Here is a 21,901-nt window from a genome sequence, read left to right on the forward strand (position 1 = left end):
GCTTGACCACTGATCTGGGGAGAACTGGGTAGGTGCTGGAGATGCTGTTTGGGCACCAGGACTATTTAACAAAGCAATTGTAAGTGTTCCAAGACACACAATAGTGTTAACCTCCCTTTGGGCTACTGTAAATAGGAACCCAAGGTACAAGGCAGTGGAAAGCCCTCTCTTTAATTTTTTTTGTTTCTGCTAACATATATCATGATAACACTCATGAACTATTGCCTGTCTTTATTTTTCACAATTGTCTTCTTGAATAACGAATCATTGTGTGCAATAACATTGCCAGTATCCTGGGATGGGGTGTACTCTACAATAGATCTCTATTTCTATATGTATCCATTGTGTCACCAGTACCCTTTCCACTCTAAGAAATTACACCAAGTGCACATGCAATTGTTCTCTCTCACTGTGGGTCAAGACTAGGCACCCTGTTGTGCTGTGGAGATGAGCAGATAAATAACACTCATCCCCTGGTTTAAATTCCTGAGTCTAAAAGTGCTAACCTTAATGGAAAAAAATGTGGCTCCCTAGGAATGAGATTTACCATGGGACTGAGTCTGCAGAACTGGTGCCCAAGTTCTTGTGATGCAGCATGAAAACTAAAGTCAGAGAAAAACAGAATAGCAGGATGATCAGTGCTTTTGTTCATTGTGCACCTGCTTTTAAAGACTTGCTGTTCACATTGGCCTGCTTTGTTTTTTGTTTTTTTTCATTTGAGAAGTAATTTGGTTCAGGAATGATAGGATGAAGAAGCCATGAAGTCAACAGGAAAAAGTCTAAATCTGTAATGCAGTCTTGTTGATAATCTGGCTGGCAGAGGAAAGAACAAAATTATCCTTGTTCTTGCCTCATATCTGAGTTATGGGATTGCTTGTGAATGTGCTTGCATGTCACTTAAAGGATCAGATCAAGAAGGTGCAGTCAAGGGCAGTTCCTGCACCATTGTTCTACCTTCCAGCAGATCTGGATGAGGTCTGGTATGAAGGAGCACCAGGACTGAGGTGGTGTTTGTGTGTGGATTTTCTATGTATCTGTCAGTTCTGAAAGTGAGTTCTCAGTGGGTTGAGATCTAGACTGCTAAAAATGCCTTAGTGCCATGTAAAGGATTGCAGGAAGCCTTCTTGTCCAGCCATGTTGTGGTTTCTAGAGCATAGGAGCAAAACCAGTGTTTCTGTAGGGTTTGTCTCTGCAGACCTGCATCCATGCAGTCTCCTCTCAGAGGTATGTTTAGAGCTGAAATGAATTTTTTTTTGTCAGTACTACATAGTGATCTTTTTGCAAACCTCAGGGGGCTTCTTACTAACAAACAAGTGTTTGACCAAAGGAGTAAATAAGTTTTGGGTTTTTAACTAACAAATTGTGTTCTTTAGCAACAAATGTGGCCTTACTGCAGCAAGCCAGCTCATGCAGGGATCTTCTATCAATGGAGATAGTCACTTTTTTTTTTTCATTGTAATAGCAATAAATAAATACAAGAAACATGTCTGAAAGTTTCAGTTTGTGCCTCCTCAGGAAGTACCAAACTTCATATGGGAACCGTCCTACTTTTTTGATTGCATCTATCAATGCTTTCTCTTTCCATAATATGTTGAATTTTACAAGCAGTCTGTTGATTTCCTGTGTATCTTATAAACAAGCTAAAGGAAAATGTCTTTGGTCCATATTACCTCGAGCTTCAATTCTCTGTACTGTGAAAGCCATTAAATAAACTCTGAAACTTGTTTACAGAGCAAACGTGCTTTTCCTGTCATCAACAGAACCTTTTCTTCTGTGGCATTCCAAGATACCTAATGCACAGAGGTTTTTCATATAGAGTGTCTGTCTTTAATAAAAAAAAAAACCAACAAACTAGTAGGGAAACCTCAAGTCTCCTGTGTCCTGATAAAAGCAATCTTGATGTCATGCAACAATACATTTAATGTTTCCAATGTGTTTGGATTTTGTTTGAATGTTGCTCTACAGTAACTGCTAGATTGTTTTCCATCCCTCAAATATTATTTTACTATTGTGTTACTAATGCAGCTTTCAGCCCAAATCTGTGCTTTAATGCAGCTCTGCACACTAAAATAGAAATAAGACTGGAAGGGATGATGCGATTGGGTTTGGCCTGGGGAGGTTGTTAGTTGAGAGCATGTGTAAGCACTTCAGAAGGGAGCAATGCAAAATTTACCAATGAATGCATTTTCAGGTCATTTCCCTGCCTAAAATTTTGGGAATCATTTGGGGAATGTAGCTGACCTGGGCCTAGTTTTCTGACTGATAAAATGCTTGGAATTGCATTGCTAGAACTGATAGCTCAGTATCTTGAAAGGGAATTTTGAGTCAATAGCTGAACAGTAAAGATACAAGCAAACTGAGTATTTTTGTTCCCTGCATACAGCTTCTCTACCTGTTTTAGCTGCTACTTTACTTTTTTCTGGATGAAGTGTGCCTGAAGAAGTGGCACAGTGTGTATTCCTGCTTAAAAGCAAAAGAAATCAAATGTTGTCATGCCACTTCTGCACGTTACAAACAAAGCAACAACAACAACAAAAAGTAAGATGCAAAGCAAAAGAGGAAAAGAAGGTTTTCCAACTGAATAAACATACTTCAGGCACAAAGTCTTGTGTAGTGATGTATGTAATGAAGCTGCTTTTGATGTCATGCTAGGGGCTGCCTCATCTTAAAAGTGGAATCCCTGCTGCCCTCCTTGTTCCAGCATGCAGAGCTTTATAGCATCTTAACTCTGAAAACTCATTCCATCTTTGTTTCTTCCCCCAGCCTTGCTACCTTACACCTCCCCTGCTGGAACTGATTAAGCCAGTTTAACCCTTATGTTCTTTTCTGCCCAGGTCATCTTGTATGATATCTTGTATCATTTCCCTGATTCTGACTTAATTCCATGGCTTTGTGCTGCTCTTTGTAGAGCAGGGTGTGTGTGTCGATCCTTCTCCTGGTCTGCTAAGTGCACTGAGAAGCTGTGCTGGGAATATTGTCCATGTCACACATGATCTTATGCAGTTTATTTACAGAAGGAATTGATTATGCCTCCTCCAAGAGGGGTTAAGCAAGACTCCCATACACTGCCTACTCCTTGGTGCCCAGTCAGCTTCCCACAGAATTTCCTGATCTAGATATCTCAGTATCTGATTTGAAAGGCTCAACTGTAGCTGGATAAGGAAGGAGTTTGTCTGAAAGACTGTAGAGAGAAAGGCAGTGAAGAAGAATAGGAAATGTATAGGTACAATAAGGTGATACTTGCATCAGTTTTGGGTTTTTTAATGAAGCTTTTTGGCTGCAATTTTTACCAGGAGTCAAGTGTAGAGAAAACTAAAGAAGTTGAACTGCATGTACCTCCAGATAGTTTGTAGATAGGAACACACATTCATTTTCTGATAGGTTATCAGGGTACACACATTTTCAGTCAGAACTAAAGGAGAACTATGACTGTTGATATAGGTGATCAAATTTGGCTGTTGGATTTGTTGCCTTGTCTGAGGAATTAGTTTTTATTACTTGTAATAGCCAAGGTCCTCACTCAGTTAACACTATAAATTTAATAATTTTTATAATGCTGGGACCCTGGTGCCACATGGGTTTTCCATCTGCCTTTGCCTTGAGTTTTTGCCTTTGTAGCTGTGGCAAGGACAGCAAAGAGATAAGACCTTGGCCAAAGCAGAAAACTTGAGGAAAACATGGAGCACAACATGAGTGGAATCTTAATTCCTAGAGGGATCATTCTTATAAATGACAATTCTGCCTTTCCTACAGTAGAATGGGATTTGATGCTGCAATTTAGAGATCAATAGCTTGAGAGTTGTCTCAGTGTGCTAGAAAGGGAATCTATAGCACTAGGATACCTTTTCTCAGACACAGTAAGTTCGAAGCCAGTGCAGCTCAGATGGATTTGTTGCTGGTGCTAGGGTAGGACTTTTTCACCATTGATCACCAATATCTATAGGAATGGTGCTAAGACAGCTTAAAGCTGCTAGAATGATGGAGTTCTCATTCACCAGAGTTGTTAGAATCACGACTGAATTATGAAGGGAGGTAGAATTGTGTGCCAGAATCCAAATTACATAAGTAAGGCTTCCTTGAGCAAAGAAAGATATGTTCATGCTGTACAAATCATGCTTTGAAGTGAAGCTTCTCCCTCTAGGCAAGGAAGCAAACACTGATGGTTTCATAAATGCTTGGTGGCTCTTGGGGAGCCACATGAGCAGCTGAGTACTTGAAAACCAGGCCACAAACTAGCAAGGTCATGGGCAGATGGAATGAGTGTGCTTAGCTTTGCTCAAAGCACTTGGATTTGGAAAAACAAAAAGCAAAGGAGAACTTGTGGGCTGTGGCTGCTAAGTCAGCATTTGGAGAAGGACAGTGAAAGGTTCCCTTCCTTTGGAATGATTTGAAATACACAAAATTTCAGGATTTTTGTGAATGTGGAGGGAAGCTGCTGCTGTTGCTTTAGGCTTGGCAATGCTTAAGCCTTGAGTAAGTTAGCCAGGAGAAATTCTGGGTGGAGGCAAGTCTTTAGCTGCTGTTTATTTTTCACATGTATGGTGTTTGCATGCTGGAACAATGTGGTGTCTTCTTAAGCTCCCAAGTGCAGGGGATGCATAATTTTCTTGTAGTTTGGGTAATTCAATTTTCTCAAAAGGTGGTACACTAGTTTTTAGGCTCTGCTTCAACTTCTTTTTCTTTCTGATGGAAGAGATTAACTTTTTCCAAAGTAGAGACAGCTGTATTAAATGAGCTTGTTAGTTAGCTTGAAACATGAGCCAGAGGAGCTGTGGCTGTTACAGAGAGAATTAGAGGGGATGTGCTGGGAGTATGGGCTTCCTCAGGACAAGGAGCTCTTACCCTCCTTGAAAAGGAGCACTTGGTTTTTAATGCCTTCAGCTTTTTCGTGCCCAGGGCTAAGACTCCCTGTTGGAATGCTTATAGAAGCAGAAAAGCTGTGAAAAGGGGAAGGAAACGATCATTCACTCATCTGAAACTTCCTGTTTCATTTCAGGGACTTTCTGCCACGTGGATCTGGCATCGTAACCAGACGCCCACTGGTCCTGCAGCTGGTGAACTCCAGCACAGGTACGTGAGTTCCCGTCCCTGTGTGTCCAGCTGGATTGCTGTCTGAGTCTAGAAAGGTCCTATTTGATCAGTGGCACTGCTCCGTCTGAAATAAATATGAATTTTCCACAGTAAAAGTGACCTGCAGTTGGTTTTCAGTTCTACCTGTGTAACCCCGGTTGTATTAAGTGCAAAGAAGCAAAATACTGCTTTATTTTATTTTAATTTATTAGGCAAGAATGCATGCACAGGCTTACCACAGTTTCCCTTTGCCTGTGCAGCTGTAACTCCTCTGAGTATATAAGACCTAAAAGCCAGAGAACCATGCCAATAAATAAGATTTTAATGTGAGGGCACTGAGATCTGGAAAGGAAAAAACTGGAGTTCTGTGTCTGGTCTTTTGGGCAGCTCCCTGGTTCTGCTACTTGTTTGCAAGATATTTTCATTACTGTTCCCCTTAAGATCTCATTCAATGTGGTCTTCTTTTGTCAGATGAACTTGATCTATCCACAGCTGCCCTCTTGTCTACAGTAAGCAAACAAGTTGATTTTTTGGAAGCTTTTAAGACTGAAACAGAGGGTTCTTAGATTGGCTTGCCTAGTCGAGGACTGACACACAAAAAACCTCAACCACCAGCCAGTTCAAAATGATGTAAAGAGCAAAGTTTGGTTTTCTCACTCTCTTGAGTCTGATCTTATAATGAGTCTGTTATTTACCCCCAGCAGTTTGATACAGAGCTAGTTCAAATTCTTCTGTGTACCAAGGTATCTCCAAGTGTAGTTGCAGAAGTCACTGCTGCTGCAGGCAAGTGCATGCTAAATTTCCTCAGTATTAACAGAGAAGGTCCTGGATTATTTTTTGAATGAAGACAAGTGAGGATGCCATCTCTGCTGAGACAGATTCTGGCTCATGAAGATGTTGGACTCAACTGAATTCTCTCTGATGTTGATCAGTAATGTGTCTGCACCAACTTCCATGCTGGCCTGCCAGGTCACTGTGGGAAAAGCCCTCACCAGACTTCAACCTTTCAACTGCTTTTAGTTTTGCCTGGGGTTGTGTATTTTCATTATTTGTGTTTCTTTTTATTTCAATGGCTGTTCCTGACTCTATGCTTCTGTTTAACCAGAATATGGCGAATTTCTACACTGCAAAGGAAAGAAATTCACTGATTTTGAGGAGGTCCGTTTGGAGATTGAGGCTGAAACTGATCGTGTTACTGGCTCCAACAAAGGGATTTCCCCTGTGCCCATCAACCTTCGAGTCTACTCTCCCCATGGTGAGTTTTAATGCACTGAGTCAGGAGGTAGGTGGGGCAGGCTGCTACTTTGTTATGGAGCAAAGGCAGACAGAAGAGATTAAATGAGGAGTGTGCTTGTGTTTGTCTTTAATCTCCATGTGCCTGGACTGTGCTGCATCAAGCTGCCAGCCTTGGCCATGCTGCTAGAGTAGGTTTGTCTGTCAGCTGAAGGATCTGACTGCTGGTAGAACTTCTTCTTGAAACAACTGATGTCAGTGCAGAAACTTATTCCTGAGGCTGTTCCTTGTTCCTCTGCAGTCATCCCTTCCCTTTCAGTATAGCATGTGTGGAAAGCCTTTGAGGGCACACTTTTCCTTATCAGTGTGGAGAGAAGTGACTTAAGGGAAAGGATAGTGAGATCATTGACAACCATGACCAGTAACAAGTAGCAACTAATTAATACTCAGCAGTAAGAGAAATGGGAAAGCTTCTGGGTACTTCTGTGTTATATCTCTTATGCCTATTATAGATTGGAGACACTTAAGCAACAGGTACTTCTTATAGACCAGAATTCTTACTTCAGCTTTCCCTGTGCTATTTCCTGTTTCCTACATCTAGTCCTGAACCTCACCTTGGTGGATCTGCCGGGTATGACAAAAGTCCCAGTAGGGGACCAGCCCCCTGACATCGAGTTTCAGATCCGAGATATGCTCATGCAGTTTGTCACCAAAGAGAATTGCCTCATCCTGGCAGTATCCCCAGCCAACTCTGATTTGGCCAATTCTGATGCCCTGAAGATTGCTAAGGAGGTGGATCCTCAAGGTAAATATTTCTTAATTTAGTATGGCATTAGTAAACAGTGGCCTGATTTTACTTGTACCTTTTGGCTGTGATAAGCCCAGTAGCTGGGGACTCCTGTCTGTTGTCTTGCTTTGTATCTTTACCAACACACATTCTTCTGAGAGGTGTTTAGTGAATTTTAGAATTTTAGTGTTTAGAGCTACTGTAATAGAATTTTTGTTACTCTCTTTTTCTTCTTTTGTCTGAGCTCCATTTCTGAAGAGGTTTTGTTTAGTCATCTTTACTCTGCCTGGAGAAAAATAGAGAAATCTGCACTAAAATCCTTCTGCTATGGCATAGCACATGTGTTTCAGCAGGATAGGGTTGAGAACTGAGCTTGATTGTTTTGCTCTCATGGCATCTTTTGTGTGATGGGAACTGTAGTGGGAGTTCAAGAGCACTTGAGTAGCCAGGTTAGGCAATCTAAGCTCTGTGAACAGAATAAAAGTTAAATGGGTTCTTTACTTGATCAAGGATGGTTGTGTTTTTTTCCATAGGGCAACGCACTATTGGAGTCATCACTAAGCTGGATCTTATGGATGAGGGAACTGATGCACGAGATGTACTAGAAAATAAATTACTCCCTCTTCGTAGAGGTATGTTTCCTTGTGCTTTGTCCTAAGGACTTCAACAGAGGAGCCTCAAATGAATGAGTCTGGGGTACATCTTGTGATTGGGGAAAGACTAATAAATAATCTGTTGCATAATAATTTTTGTCCTTCACACCAAAATATCAGAACCCAAGGGCCATTCAGAGGAACTTCTAGCTTTAAACTATTCCAATTTGCTCCTAATAATATGTTGCCACTAGAATTTCCCTTTTGCAGTGCTGCCAGCACTTCTTTCTCAGTCTGAGTCCTGTTTACACTCATCATTGCAACCACCTGATCTCTAACCCCACTCTACAGGTTACATCGGTGTAGTCAACAGAAGTCAGAAGGACATTGATGGCAAGAAGGACATTCAGGCAGCTCTGGCTGCAGAGAGGAAATTTTTTCTCTCCCACCCAGCCTACAGACACATTGCTGATCGCATGGGAACCCCCTACCTGCAGAAAGTGTTGAACCAGGTACTGTCAGGAGTTGTGAACAGCTGCCCACTGTGCCACAGCAACGGGGAGGCTGGCCAGCAGGGCTCTTCTGAGATGGAAGAATACAGGGAAAGCAAAAACTTTGTGGTTAGCTGATAAAAGGTTTTCCTGTGGGAAGACTTGTGAGAGTTAACTCTCCCTTTGCTGCATCATAAAATACATTTTAGGTCCAGGTCTTCTGAAGTGTGCCTGAATTGTTTCATTCTATCAATATTATTATACATTAAGGCCAATAATAGAGCTTACACACCACAGGCAGAACACTGCTTTATCCTCTCATGCCTCTGATGCAAAATCAGTGGTTGATTCATGACACTTACACTGTAAGGATGCAAAGTTGCTCTGGTTAAGCTAAAAGATCGCTTCTAAATTTCTAGTGGCCTCTGTACCTAACAGTAAGCTTCAGAGATTGATTTAAAATGTGATAGTGGTAGTAATTTTTCCAGTCTGTTAAGGCTCTTATCTCCTGTCTCATACAGGAGCAACTTACTGTTGCTTCTGTCTCAGCTCCATTGAAATACTCCCTTTAGTGAAGAATTACTTTGTCCTTTTCCCCCCTTATTTAAATACTCACCCTTAAACTTGAATTTTTCCCAGCTGTGCTCTGTGGAAGCCCTTTTATTTAGAGGGTTTGGCTCCTTCCACATTGCCTTGGCACCCTTCTTGTTGCAAAAGAGCTTAACCATCATTTTGACTGTCAGTGGAGTGCTAATCTGAAGACAGTTTTCTTGGTGTAAATAGCAAATGTTAATACTTGTACGTGAAGCTGTTATTGGGCTGGAGACAGCAGGGTTGTATGAGTGAGAGTTCTGTACCAGACAAGGAGGTAAAATGGTCAAGAACAGGGCTGCAAGAGGTGGGAGCTGGGGAGGCAGGAGACACCCAGGTCATAACTGGTATCTATCCTGTGGCAGACTTTTATTAGGACCACTCAGCAGGACTGAAAACAGAAGAGAGGAGCCTTCCTCTTTATTTTGAGGCGTGGAGGTAGCAGACTCTTCCCAATAACCACCTAGAGGTTTATTATCATCTTAAACCTTCTTTTTATGCAGCAATTGACCAACCATATCCGTGACACCCTGCCAGGGCTGAGGAACAAGCTCCAAAGCCAGCTTCTCTCCATTGAGAAGGAGGTAGAGGAGTACAAGAACTTTCGCCCTGATGACCCCGCGCGCAAGACCAAAGCTCTGCTTCAGTAAGTCAGCTGCATGGCCCTCCCTGGAGGTGACTGCTCAGCCGTGACTTCTCCTTCATGCTTTTTATTATCTTTCAGGATGGTTCAGCAGTTTGCTGTGGACTTTGAGAAACGCATTGAAGGCTCTGGAGACCAGATTGATACCTATGAGCTGTCGGGAGGAGCCAGGATTAACCGCATCTTCCATGAGCGTTTCCCCTTTGAACTGGTGAAGGTACTGCTTCCCTCTGCTTCTCAGAGGGAATCACCCACTCTATCTTCTTGCCTGTTTTCTTACCTCTTTTGTCTGTCACCTTACTCTTCTTGGTATCTCTCATCATTTCCTTTGACTACTTTGTTTCATGCTTTTCCTTTTATCACCTTTTTTTTACTTATTTTGTCTCCTTTATGGGAGCCTTCTCATAGTGCAGACCTTTCCCTCAGTCCCTGTCATTTTGACAGAACTTTAATTTCTCTTAATTAAATGACAATATATCTTTTGTTTAAATCCTAAATGCTAAATTAAATGTGCAAACTAACTTCCTTTAACACAAACAATAGTAAATAAATGACTGAATGTCCTTGCAGATATGTTGTGTCAAAAATTCTTTGAATTTCAACATAGTATGAATGGTGCTGAAACTTGTAGTGCCTTGATCCTGAGCACCAGGCTAGACCTAAGGATGCCCTAGTAGATATTCAAGTAGAAAAGTGGATGTAGATATGCCTGGGATTAGTTCTGCCTGTCCCATATCAATGGCCTAGAGGTGAGAACAGTGTAGAAACTGTTCTACTGTGTTAAGAGTTGAAGACGATTTTAATCAAATAATTGGGTTTTTTTTGCATCACAAAGCAAACTAACCTGATCAGAAGTGGTAGGAAAAAACTTCTTAATGTCAGTTGCAATAGAATCAAGAACCAAATAATTCCCCTCCTGGATTTTCTCCATTTTGCTTCATTTTTTCTGTTTGAACAATATTGTCTTTTTAATGAAACTCAAGAGCCTACCTTGTATTGGATAATAAATTTTTTAATGTGAATAGTAAATCTATTTGTTGTGTTCACTGATAAAACAGCTGCCAAGACTTCATGCCAAGTCTTGAGAGACACATCAGTTTGTTTTAGAAAGCAATCTAGCACTTCAGTCCTATTGCTTCATCTCAAAGAAGCTCCTTGAGAGCTTCTGGGACTTGGCATCTGTAACTGTAGCCCTTCAGCTATTCGTATTTGTCCAGGATGTCTGCACTGGCAATTGAGGCTCTGTGGCTGAATTCTGTACCCAACGCTTGAGCTGATAACTCATCTGTCACATGATTGTGCTGGCGTGGAACATCTTTGCAAAGCATGCTGCTGGGTATCCTGGGGCTGCATAAAAAAGTCTCAAGGCAGTTTCTGATAAAATTCTTTCTTGGTACAGATGGAGTTTGATGAGAAGGAGCTGCGGCGGGAGATCAGCTATGCCATCAAGAACATCCATGGTATCAGGCACGTATCACATGCTAGGCAGACCTTTGGCTGCATAACCTTGTAAATACCTCTAGACCTTCTGAATGGAGTTGAAGACTTCAGAGGTACGGTAGGTCAGACAAAGGGGGAGGGAGAACCTCCTTGAACCCACCCCACTGGCTTGAAGCTGGGAGTAGGGACAATCATCCCAAGTCAGTTTGCTTTCTCTTCCCATGTGAGAGTTGCAGAAGCCTAAAAGGTAAAACTGCTTGGGTGACTAGACATATTTTCCCTCCTTGTGGCTAGACATAAGAAAGGGTAGAAGAAAGGGATGCAAGCCTATGCTAGTCCTTCATTTAGTTAAAACTAAAATGTTAGTTTTTCACTTTCTGCCTCCATTCTAACCAGCAGTTAGCTGCTCAAAACTGTGTCCTGAGAAGTAATGATCACCTCCTCCCCTGGTGATCCAGGGGAGCACTGGGATGCCCATTGCCAGGATCCCAGTGGCCCCAGGATGTAGCTAGGAAAAACCTGTGCTCCCCTCAGCAGAGGATAACTGTTAGAGCACAGACCCCGATGGCTGAGCTGAAATCATGGCCTGGCCAAGTCTGTCAAGCTGGGATCCATTTTGCCCTCAGCACCTCCTTTCTGGGAGGTGCCAAGCATCCCCCATTTTCCATGGATTCTTAAGTCAGGGCTTATCTGGGGGACATAACACTCCCCAGCCCCGTGTGCTGGGTTTCAGTGGTGGTGGTGCCTGCTCCAAGATGTGTGTGTAACGCTGTGACATTCTCCTTGCCCCTTCTCCCCCTCCTGCTCTGTCTTATCCCCACCCTGGGTGTTTAGAACCGGTCTCTTCACACCCGACATGGCCTTTGAGACCATTGTGAAAAAGCAGGTGAAGAAGATTAAAGAACCTTGCCTGAAATGCGTGGACATGGTCATTACGGAGTTAATCAATACCGTTAGACAGTGCACCAAGAAGGTAACCAGAGGCAGCATGGAGCTGGCACCCTCCACCTGCAGCATTGTGACCTGGGCAGGGATTTGCCTGCAGCCACACTCAGTGTTTCTGGCCACCTCCTCAGCATGACTAGACCTGAGCTGTACCGGCCTGGGGCGATCCAGCCAACAAGCCAAACAGGAAGGGAAGTGCTTCAGGACATGGGCCATGGCCCTGCTTTCAATATTTTAGAGCTGAGGGATGCTGGAGATGTCTCTGCTACCCTTCTGTCTGTACTATGACTCCTGATTCTTTCTAAAACCAAGGTTATTCCTTACGTGGCCACGTTTGCTTTAAATTTTGGTACTGGGATTTAAAATCCCCCCTCTCTTCTCGTAGAAGTGGGTGTTTATCCCAGACTAGCCTTTGTGTGGCTGGGGGGGATGTATGGAGCTGAACTTCAGAGGCTGCAGCAGTTATAGCTGTGGGCTGTATCACAGGGAAGCATTCCTGTGGTGTTTGGCTTGGTTTCTGGTTGGCTTGGTCCATGTCCTATTCTGGAAGAGCAGCACATGGCTGAGAAGAAAGCAAGTTAGAAATGTCCTCATCAACCCCTGGGGTCCCCCTGCTCTCTCTGAGGGCTTCAGGTTTTGCCCTTTGGTATCCACATGGTATTTGTTGGGGCTGAGGGAGGGAACCTGCTTTGATTCTACCCTTGGGATGTGGCAGCTTTTGTTTCTCAGGCTGGGGTTGAAAGGCAGCAAGATAAGATGACTTGTGCTGTTCCTCTCAGCCATGGCTTGCTGTTTCAGGCAGGGCTGGGTGCTGGTGAAAAGGCACCTCAGTTAGGATGGTGGTATGGGCACTCTGGAGAATGAAATCGCCACTGAGTGTTCAGGTGCAGGTAAATGGGGATTGCAGGAGGTGTCTGGAGAGCCTGACACCCTGGCTCTGCAAGGGTGGGAAAGGTGCCCCAGTGGTGATACTTGCCCTTGTTTGCAGAAATGCCTGGTCCTTAGGGCCAAGAGCCTCTGCAGAAGGACTCAGTCATGCAGGCACATGCTTTGCCCCCCAGGACAGACTGGGAAAGCAAAGTGGATGCAGTGAGAGAGTGCTCAGGTTTCTAGAGTGCTGGAGGAGCTTCCTTTTTCTGTCCTGCTGTCCTCTCTTGGGGTGTGTGACTGTGGGGGAGCACCCAGAAAATTGCCATTAGAGCCTGGCGACAGGTAAGCACAGGCCCTCGGGCTGCCAAGTATCCAGAGTCGCCTTCTAACTGGATCAGAAGGGCCCTTTTTTTATGCCCTCTGAAGCTTCTCTTGATTTGTTTTCCATCCATCAGTTGCTATTAAAAATCTCCCATTTATTCTTTGCATCCTTCCTCCATTTCCCACTTCTTTCTTCATTGTTTCTTTTTCTTTCCTCTTTTACTGACAATTTCAGAATAGACCATCTGTTCTGACAGGGGCAGATTCCTCAAGTGATCAGGTGGTGGGTGTAGCAAGGTGAGAAATAAGGGAGGAGAAGAAATCACAGGGATGGAAGGAAATATCACAGAATCAGGATTAAAGTCTTCCATTTTAGCTTAGGTCCTTACTACTCAGAATTTAATGGTTGACTTCAGAGCTAGCCATGGTTTCAATTTTGTATCTGAAGAGACAAGATATTGGCATTCAGGTGATACTTGGCTATTGTAAGTTACTGCTTTTTTTTTTGTTTGTTTAAGTTTCTTTTTTTTTTTGTGCAGGGCCACCCAAATCTGGGGAGGGAAACTATTTTGCTTTGCAGGGAACTGGGTTAGTAGGAAATCACTGTTGAGTCAGAGGATGTGAACTTAACTCTGGAAATTCCCTTGCTTTGTTCAAGAGGGGTATTGTTGGCACCTGGAGAGAGACCCCTCAGTGAAACTGAATCCTGTAATGTATTCTCTTTGATGCTTAAACAGCAAACCAGTTTTAGGTTGTATAATGTGTGCTGAAGAGTGTCTTAATACTGGTGTTGCTTGCGGTCTTGTAGAGATGTGAAAGATGAGATGCAGGGAGAAATAAGATGTAAATTAGGTGGTGATTATTTATAGCTAGCCCTGGACTGGTTGTGAGCTGTAGGCAGCCCAGGTTTGACTATTAACTGTACCTTAGCAAGGCAATGAAGTCCTTTCCATGTCAAGGGGACATTGTCCTTTTGAAAGCACTTGCAAAGCAGTAATGCTCCATGTTAAAACAAGTCTCTCAGATGTGTAACAAAGAGCATCCTGGTGGAAGCTCTAAACTGTTAATGATGGGATGAAAAACTTATTCGGATGCAGTAGTTTGGAATTGGATTTATCTTGGCTGTATCTTAGTAACTTTAGTTTCTGTGGACTTTCTGTTCTTTCCTGGTGGAGCCACTGAGAATTCAGGCCACATGCAGTGGAAAAATAGTTCCTTGTAGCCCTCAAAAAGACTTGTATTGGGGCTGATGCTTTGTAAACCTGTGGATGCCCCACAGTATGTTTGCATTTTCTTAAGTAGTGGGTACATCTGTTCTTTCTGAGGAACTTAATCTTGCAGGAAAGGTGAATGAAATTAATAGGCTCACTAAGGGGAGCAGTTTGAATCCCTGAAACTGAGAGGCATTAATTCTGTTAAGTTCTGCAGAGCAAGATGCAAGTGACAGACCTTTTCAAGTCTTCGTTTGGCTCCTGTTCAGGCTGACTGCAGCTGCAATATGGAAAACATGAAGAGGGGATAACTGTGGTGGGAAGGAAAGGGGAGTGCCTGAGACAAATGGAAATGAGATGTGCTGAGCCTCTGGGAAGAGGCAGTGGCTCACTGTGGCAAGGAGCTTTGTCTTAAAATCCAAAGCAGCTTTCCTTCAGAAAGAGATCACTTGATTCCTGGGGGTTCTATCCATTCACCTTGCTCTTGACAGCTCACCATTTCACTGGCCCAGCTGCTCCTCCCTCATCCCCCCTTTTCCATTTCCACTTGCCTGTAGACTCTCCTGATACTTGGCAGTGCACAGGCCCCATAGCAATGCTCACCTGGTTCAGTAAACTAATGGAATTGAACCAAAATCTCACTTCTCATTTTGCCTTGTGTTTTCTCTCTTTCCCGTTTTCCTTCCTCCTCTTTCCTCCTTCCTCCTGCTCTTTCTCTGCTTTGCTTTCTTCTTCCTCGTTGCTTCCTCCCACCCTGCCCCTGCCATGCAGAACGGGTCTCTTCACGCCTGACCTCGCTTTTGAAGCCATAGTGAAAAAGCAGGTGCAGAAGTTGAAGGAGCCGAGTCTGAAGTGTGTGGATATGGTAGTGAGTGAGCTCACATCCACCATCAGAAAGTGTAGCGAAAAGGTAAAGAAACAAACAAAAAACTCAAAGAAAGGTCAATACTCAACCCCTCACCCACACGTGTCCATGCTGTTTCTCCACGCAATCCCCCCCCCAGGAACTCCAGCAAACCTAGAGAGAGAAGATGCATATAAAGATGCATCTAAAGGAGAGCAGCAACCTGCAGGTATTATTAGAGCAGTTTAAAGGCAAGCTGAGAGACGTGGATGTCAGCTGATGGGCTCTTTAGTTGAGAAGTGAGCTGGGATGCAGTGCATTACTCTGGCATAGCCTGTGCCTCTGTCTGGCTCAGTGGCATTCACCTCAGGGTGGATTAAACCCTTTGCAAGCCCCATTTGCTGTACCACTCTCTGTGTGTTTGGAACTTCAAACTTGTTTTTTCTGGGACCCCCTTAAAAAAAAAAAATCAGATGCTCTTGAAAAAGATAAAGCCAGAAAAAAGACCTGGTGTCCCCACAGCATGAGTAGTCTGCAGGTTTCATCTTTTCTGCATAGTTACTTGAGTAGTATCTTAGACAAAACAAGTCTATTGAGTTTGAGGTGCAGGATGGTTCTGCAAGAGATAGTCCAAGTCAACAGAAGATTAGTGTCCCAGAAAGCTTGGGGGAAAAGCTTTTCCTGGCATTACACTCTCTGCATCATCCTCCTGCTGGTCTTGCTCCATGGACTGTGCTCAGTGGGGAGGGAGTTTGGATGCTTTCCTTGGTGTGAAGCCTGAGGACAGCAGCAGGTGGAGAAAGAAACTGCCCAGAGTAACATGGAGGGTGTCAGATACTGCTCAGAGGTCGGGGCAGGAGTGAGTTTGTTTCCCAGGATGGCTTCCTCCAGGAGAGGGCACCACATGCCTCTTTAAAAAAAAAAAAAAAAAAAAAAAAAGCAGATGTGGCATTTATTGGTGTTAAAACTTCACCAGTGAGGGGGCAGAAACATATCTGTGGCACAACAGAAGTTTGTTCTGGAAAATGAGTTGCAAAGGGCTGCTTCATGGGTTATTTTAAGATTTGAAAATTACAATTTCCCTCTTCCAGGGTTACAGCCAGACTTGCCAACCTATTTACATAAATTGGGAAGGAAGGGAAGATAAGAATTGATACGAGTTCAGAGTCAAGGCAAGAGCTGAGCTAGTAAGGTCTGGTTGCTCTTAGATACTCCATTTCTGTTAGGGAGGCATCTTTGATGTGCCCCAAGCTCTGCCCAGTCTATTTCTTGCAAACTTCTGCTCTTGCCAGACTCTGGGGGCTGATGTGGTCAAGCAGAGTAATTCCTTTCCAGCCTGTTTTTCTTGTGGGCTTTTTATTTTGATAGGTTTGATAGCTTACACTGTTTTCTGCATCTGGCTGGAGATGTGTGCTCTGGGTGGGAAGGAAGAAGGATCATGAAAACCCTGTGAATGTTGAATTCCAGTTTCTGTATTGGACCATGTCATTAGTGTCTGGATACCCATTTGCTCTGTGGATTTTAATCTGTGATAATGGTGGAGGACCTTGTGAAGATGTTCCAAGGTGATAAACCAAGATAATCTTGTAAGGGAGGTGATTGTAAGTGACACTGTAGGGAGACTAAAGGCTGTAATAAAAGCTGGAGAGACCAGGGGGGCAGATGCTATAGGTGGAAAATAACTACATCAATGAAAATGTGTAGTAATAGTACTAAATATAAAAGGAGTAAAATGTCTGCATGCAGTGAGAAGGTTAATTTTGCCTATATCCACCTGTGAAAGAGTAGGAGGTGACTGCCACAGACTGCTTTAGGATAGTATCCAGCCTGAGATGAGTATTGATGGCATAATGTAGTAACAGCACAGGGGTATTAGTTAATTTGCAATATTTATCTTGCATGTTACAACCCTACCTGCTTGATGTGGACAAGAGCATGTGCTGTTAGGAGATGACATCTGGCAAAGGCTACTTTAGGACTGATGCTAATTGAAAGGCAATACCCAGCTCGCTGTTTTGTGGACTGATGCTGCCTTTCAGATGACAAAACCAAATCTTTGAACTCACTGAAGTCCCTCAAGCCTTCTTGAAAGGAAGACTGCTTGGGCTAACACCTCTTGAATTAGCTTAACAGTCCTGTAGCCTTGGTTTGTTGCTGTTCTGAACTATTGTGTGTTATTGTTTGTGTGCTGTCACAGTTATTTCATTTCACCCCAGATGGTAAAGAAACCTTTAAGTAGAGATATTAGAGCTGCATATATGGAATAGTATGAGACTATCAGTAAAGAACACAGAAGGTGGCAAACCCATCTGTTTTCTACTGAAGTACAGCTTTGCTGTATCAAGAGATCTGCAGTTGTCTATCTTGACTATTAGAGAAAGTTGAGGGTTAAAGAGAAGGTAGCCCTTAACAGTTTTTCTCTGACTGGCCTGATTCTGAGCTTCTTCCAGTTGGTTAAATGCTCCAAAATCAACAGAAAGCTGGTGTAAGCACGTAAGACCTTACATTTAGGAGGACAGTGTCCTAGCTAGTGTTTTTCCAAAAGCAGGAACCTTCTGTGCCAGACTGCACTGCAGTATCTCAGAAGTGCAGGAAGGTCTTGCAAGTCAGCAACCCTTCAGCTAAAGGTTGATCTTTTTGTGTGCTGGCAAGGACTCCTGGAATCTGCAAAGAAGAGAAACAGGGAACATTGGAACAAATTGGTTTTCAAAGAGGGCTGTAAGCTTGTATTTTGATTAAACAGGCAAATGCAGCTAAAACAGGATTGAAAACCCACTTGAGCTGGGACATGATCCCTGGCTGACAGACTTAACCCCTTGAAGGGTCGCCTGCTCTCCTGTCTTTCAGAGTCATGGCATTTCTGGGTGCTGTTTGTTCTGCTGGTGATAACTCCTTGCCCCTCTAGGCCCTATTGCATGTTCCCTGGTGGTGTGATGTCCTGTGGCTTGTCTGTCTCTTCTTTCCTTGCCCACTCTTGCTTCTCCTATGCATGCTTGAGGTTGGAAGCTCCTGCATGGGAACTGTCAGTTTACTTTTGCATATGGATTTGCTGGATGGACCTGGGTTCTGAATAAATCACAACTTGTTTTGTACTTTGTGTGCATTTGTACTGGTTGGAAGTGGGGTGGTGGTGGGAGATTTGATGCGTGGGGTTTGTTTTCTTGTTGTTGTTTTTTTTTTTTTTTTACTTTTTTTTTATTTTGAAGCAAAGAAGCTGAGACTTAGAGGTTTTCCAACTTCCTGTTTTTCTGTTTGACATAACTTGCCCATCTATCCTTTGCCAACCCCCCAAAGGAAACAGGAAGCTTTGCTTGTGTGTCTCTGAAGCAACCAGCTGCCTGAACCATGGAGATCATAGAGAACACCCCATTTGTGCTTTCAAGAAAAGGTGGTGGTGGTGAAACTCTGCTTGTTTTTTCCTGCCTCAAAACAAACCACGCATTTGAAAATAGGCAGTGTGAAAGCCAGTCCTGAAGTTCAGTTCCAGGCTATTGCAACATGCTTGTGTGAAAGGGTGCTGAAAGAGTTTGAAATTCTGTAGTCAGCTGTTGGGAATATTGCTGCTGGATAGTGTGGGATCTGAAGCTACACAATTTGGGCCAGCTCCTTTTAGTACATTACAGTTGCTTATGTGTACAGAGCAAAAGACTGAAACAGTTTAAGCAGCAGCTCTTTGGTAAGCTGGAGGAGCAAAACAAATGTTGTACAGATCATAGGCAAGTGAGGTTATTTTATACACCTCCTTGAAGGGGTATAAGACCGATAGAAAAATTTTTGATGTTATAGTCAAATTGTTGGAGGTAATGTTACAAAAAATTGGGCGAAATTATTTCAGAGGAGATAAGGCAAGTGGGGAAGAAAAGGTAGATCCTGGGTCTGGAGGGTTAACTTCATCTGACTGTGAGAAGTATACAGTACTTGTATTGAAATCACCAGAGGCTTAATTCTAGGCAAGTGGGCAGGTGCTGTGTGAAACCCAGAGGGCTTTAAGGGTGCTGATTTTGGAAGCATTTCTCCCATGTGGATGCTGTAGATATTCTTCTGTTGAACCACAGCTACTAAAGTTCACTGGAAACTGGAAAGTATTCCCCCCTCAGTAATGTGGCAAAAATGTGGTGTAGGTGTGATGTGGATACAGACCTCAGGTATGTAATCCTGCCCCAGCACAGGTGGAGAGAAGGTAGAAACAGATCAGAGCATAGGGTTCCTTGAAGACATCTACCCTTGAGTTGGTCAGATCCTCTGTCTCTGCTTCCAGGTGTTGGAGAAGGACAAATGCTTTCACTTAGTGCCTCAGCAAATGGGGATTGAAATCCATTTCACTTGCCAGGGAGACTTCCCATAGGATTTAGCAGGTCACAGCACCAGGCCACTCACCTACTTAGCCCACTACAGTGAGATGCCAAATGTCTAGAGAAATCGGTCACTTTAATGGGAAAACCCCAACAAGCATTAAGCAGTGTGTTTACCTTTGGGGTTTCTAAAGAGCCTCATATCAGGAATAATGGTGTGGGTTTGGAGCAAACCTCTGGTGAGGCAGAAAGGTTGCTGCAAGAGTGAAAAGGGCTTTTCTGTGAAGCTCAAAGCAAGTGGGATTGAACTTTGCCCCCAACAGACCCCCAGGAACTTGGAAAAAATCTCTGCAAGTCCAGCTTTCTAGAACTTCCCATGAAAATACTGGTTTGCAAGGTGTATGTATGCATGTATACGTGTGGGGGGGCTGCTTCCCCCTTTACACCTCCCTTTCCCATGTGCACGTGTTCTCTCTCTCCTGCAGCTCAGCCAATACCCTCATCTACGTGAGGAGATGGAGAGGATTGTTACCACTCACATCCGTGAGAGAGAAGGCAGGACCAAAGACCAGGTAGGAAATCAGGAGTGGGTATAAGAGGGGAGATGGCTGGGGTGTCCCTTTGAAAGGACAGCCTAGAGGGGCCTGAGTTAAGGGATCACACAGAGAAGTGTGATCACAGGGGGACAATGGTTCAGGGGTCTGTCTGTTGCTGACTGTTAGTGGTGTCAGTCACTCACCTCTGTGCCTCTGGTTTGGCAGGTCATGCTTCTCATAGATATTGAGCTGGCTTACATGAACACAAACCATGAGGACTTCATTGGCTTTGCCAAGTAAGCACCCACCTCCTATTGCCTACTTTTCTCTGCATGTGTTTCTTTTGTCCTATAGCTGCTCCAGTGAAGGGGCTGCAAAGCCCTGGTGCTGGTGGTGTGGTCCCAAAGTATCATTCAACTCTCAGGACTGCTTGGTTGGTTTTCAGTGGCAAGGCTGGGGAGGGGAATAGGGAGTTAAAGTATTAGGGTTGTGTCGGGGGGGAGGGGAAAGCAGAAGGTGTGGAGAGTTAGTGACCCAAGTGTGGTCCAGGTGGGAGGAAGAAGATGAGTAAACCAGGCTGAGAGAGCTGGTGGGAATAGATTGGGTTGTCAAGGCATGGAGGGCAGTGGTGTGAGGAGCATGAACTCACTGTAGCACCTACCTGGTGGGAGCAGGATTCAGGTGATAAAGAAGAGCCTCTGAGGGGTTTTGAATGTTTCTGCTGTTGTTTGCAGTGCTCAGCAGAGGAGCAGCCAGATGAGCAAGAAGAAGGCAGCTGGCAACCAGGTAGGCCAAGTTCTATCTCCTTCACTGCTGCAAGAAGGACCTGTATGCTACCTGGAACCTACCAGGTGGACAAGTGCTGGACTGAATGCAGCAGTGTTCTAAATTGTTGGGTTTTTTCCACTCATCAAACTCTGTTTATACCTGGAGAATAGTGTGTTGGGCTTGCTGCAGTCAGGAAGAACTGATCATGTAGCAGCAATGGAGGGAAAGTTGTAGAAGGAAATGAATACTTGGTAATCAAGATTTGGTCTTGCTTTTCTGGTAAAAATCCCTATTGATGTTGTGTAAATCCTTGTTGTTCAGCTCCTCCACTGGCTGTGCTAGCTCCTCTGCTGAAGAGAGGGGTACAGAGCACTAGATCTGAACTGTTACAGTACAGAATTATTTTCTAGTTGTCTTTCCCATCAGTGGCATCTGCTGTCTGGAAAGGGGTTTCATGAGAGTTCATGGACTCTCTTCTGGAAAACTTCACTGGAAGTATTTAAACCTCTGTACAGGGAGACAAAGGGTGATTATAGCCATGGTTGCACTGGGTATGGATGAGAACACACCCATGGGAGAAGACAGCAGGGGAGGGAAGGAGTTCCCTTACTCTTTCAGAAACTATGTGAAGAGTGCACATAAAATTTTTTAAAAAAGGGGATGACAACACTTCTAGTTTTGCAGGGGATATGGCAGACTGTCTGTGGTAGAAGATCTTGTAGAAACAAATCCTTACAAGCAACTCCAGAGAATGGAAGTGAAGGCTTTTGCTGCTTAGTAGTTTTAAACATTCACTCCTGACATCCATCCTCCTTATAACACTTTTGACCACATTTCCCTGCACAGAAACGTGCAGCCTGTTTCAGTGCTGTTGGCAGTAGGTAGGTCAGCAGGCTGGACTGGCCAAGCATCCATTTCCTGAGATCTCAGAGCAGCTGTAGGTAGGGATCCCCATCCTCTGCAGTGCACCTTACACAAGAGCTGGGTGTGGAAGTGCAAAGGGCAAACTCCTAAAGCGCTTTGGCTCTCCCGTTAGCAGATTTTATTTTGGGATGGGGGTTGCTTTTGTTAACATCTGGGGTAAAAGATTTGGTACCAGCTTCCAATTTATTTTAATTTTTGAGCCTCTTCTCCTGCTCCAGCTTTCCTAGTAACAATCTCTCCTCTCTTTGCTCCTCTCCTGCTCTGCTGCTGTTGCTATGGTTCCCCTTTGCAGGATGAGATCCTGGTGAGTAGAAGGCCACTCAGCAGGGTGTGCTAATGAAC

At 43.9% G+C, this 21,901-nt stretch overlaps 1 protein-coding gene across 19 annotated transcripts in view; it reads left to right on the top strand.

Annotated features, from left to right (window-relative positions):
* Nucleotides 1-21,901, top strand: part of DNM1 (dynamin 1) — a 64,529-nt gene that overhangs the window by 16,803 nt on the left and 25,825 nt on the right. For 12 of the 19 annotated variants that reach the window (XR_011730279.1, XR_011730278.1, XR_011730276.1 and 9 more), the window contains exons 2-14: nucleotides 4,997-5,070; nucleotides 6,176-6,325; nucleotides 6,905-7,108; nucleotides 7,624-7,722; nucleotides 8,035-8,195; nucleotides 9,269-9,411; nucleotides 9,490-9,625; nucleotides 10,808-10,875; nucleotides 11,683-11,821; nucleotides 19,817-19,903; nucleotides 20,093-20,163; nucleotides 20,602-20,653; nucleotides 21,852-21,863. Coding sequence is in view for 14 of the 19 variants with exons in the window: in XM_071766284.1 (XP_071622385.1) it covers nucleotides 4,997-5,070; nucleotides 6,176-6,325; nucleotides 6,905-7,108; nucleotides 7,624-7,722; nucleotides 8,035-8,195; nucleotides 9,269-9,411; nucleotides 9,490-9,625; nucleotides 10,808-10,875; nucleotides 11,683-11,821; nucleotides 19,817-19,903; nucleotides 20,093-20,163; nucleotides 20,602-20,653; nucleotides 21,852-21,863 (1,396 nt within the window). In the remaining 5 variants the exon portion in view is untranslated. Of the gene's footprint in view, nucleotides 1-4,996; nucleotides 5,071-6,175; nucleotides 6,326-6,904; nucleotides 7,109-7,623; nucleotides 7,723-8,034; nucleotides 8,196-9,268; nucleotides 9,412-9,489; nucleotides 9,626-10,807; nucleotides 10,876-11,682; nucleotides 11,822-14,966; nucleotides 15,106-19,816; nucleotides 19,904-20,092; nucleotides 20,164-20,601; nucleotides 20,654-21,851; nucleotides 21,864-21,901 lie in introns of all 19 variants that reach the window. The other 7 variants (XM_071766285.1, XM_071766293.1, XM_071766299.1 and 4 more) reach the window with 3 other exon arrangements.

The sequence above is a fragment of the Heliangelus exortis genome, chromosome 22 (genome assembly GCF_036169615.1).
Source record: "Heliangelus exortis chromosome 22, bHelExo1.hap1, whole genome shotgun sequence".
In the NCBI taxonomy this organism is placed as follows: domain Eukaryota; kingdom Metazoa; phylum Chordata; class Aves; order Apodiformes; family Trochilidae; genus Heliangelus; species Heliangelus exortis.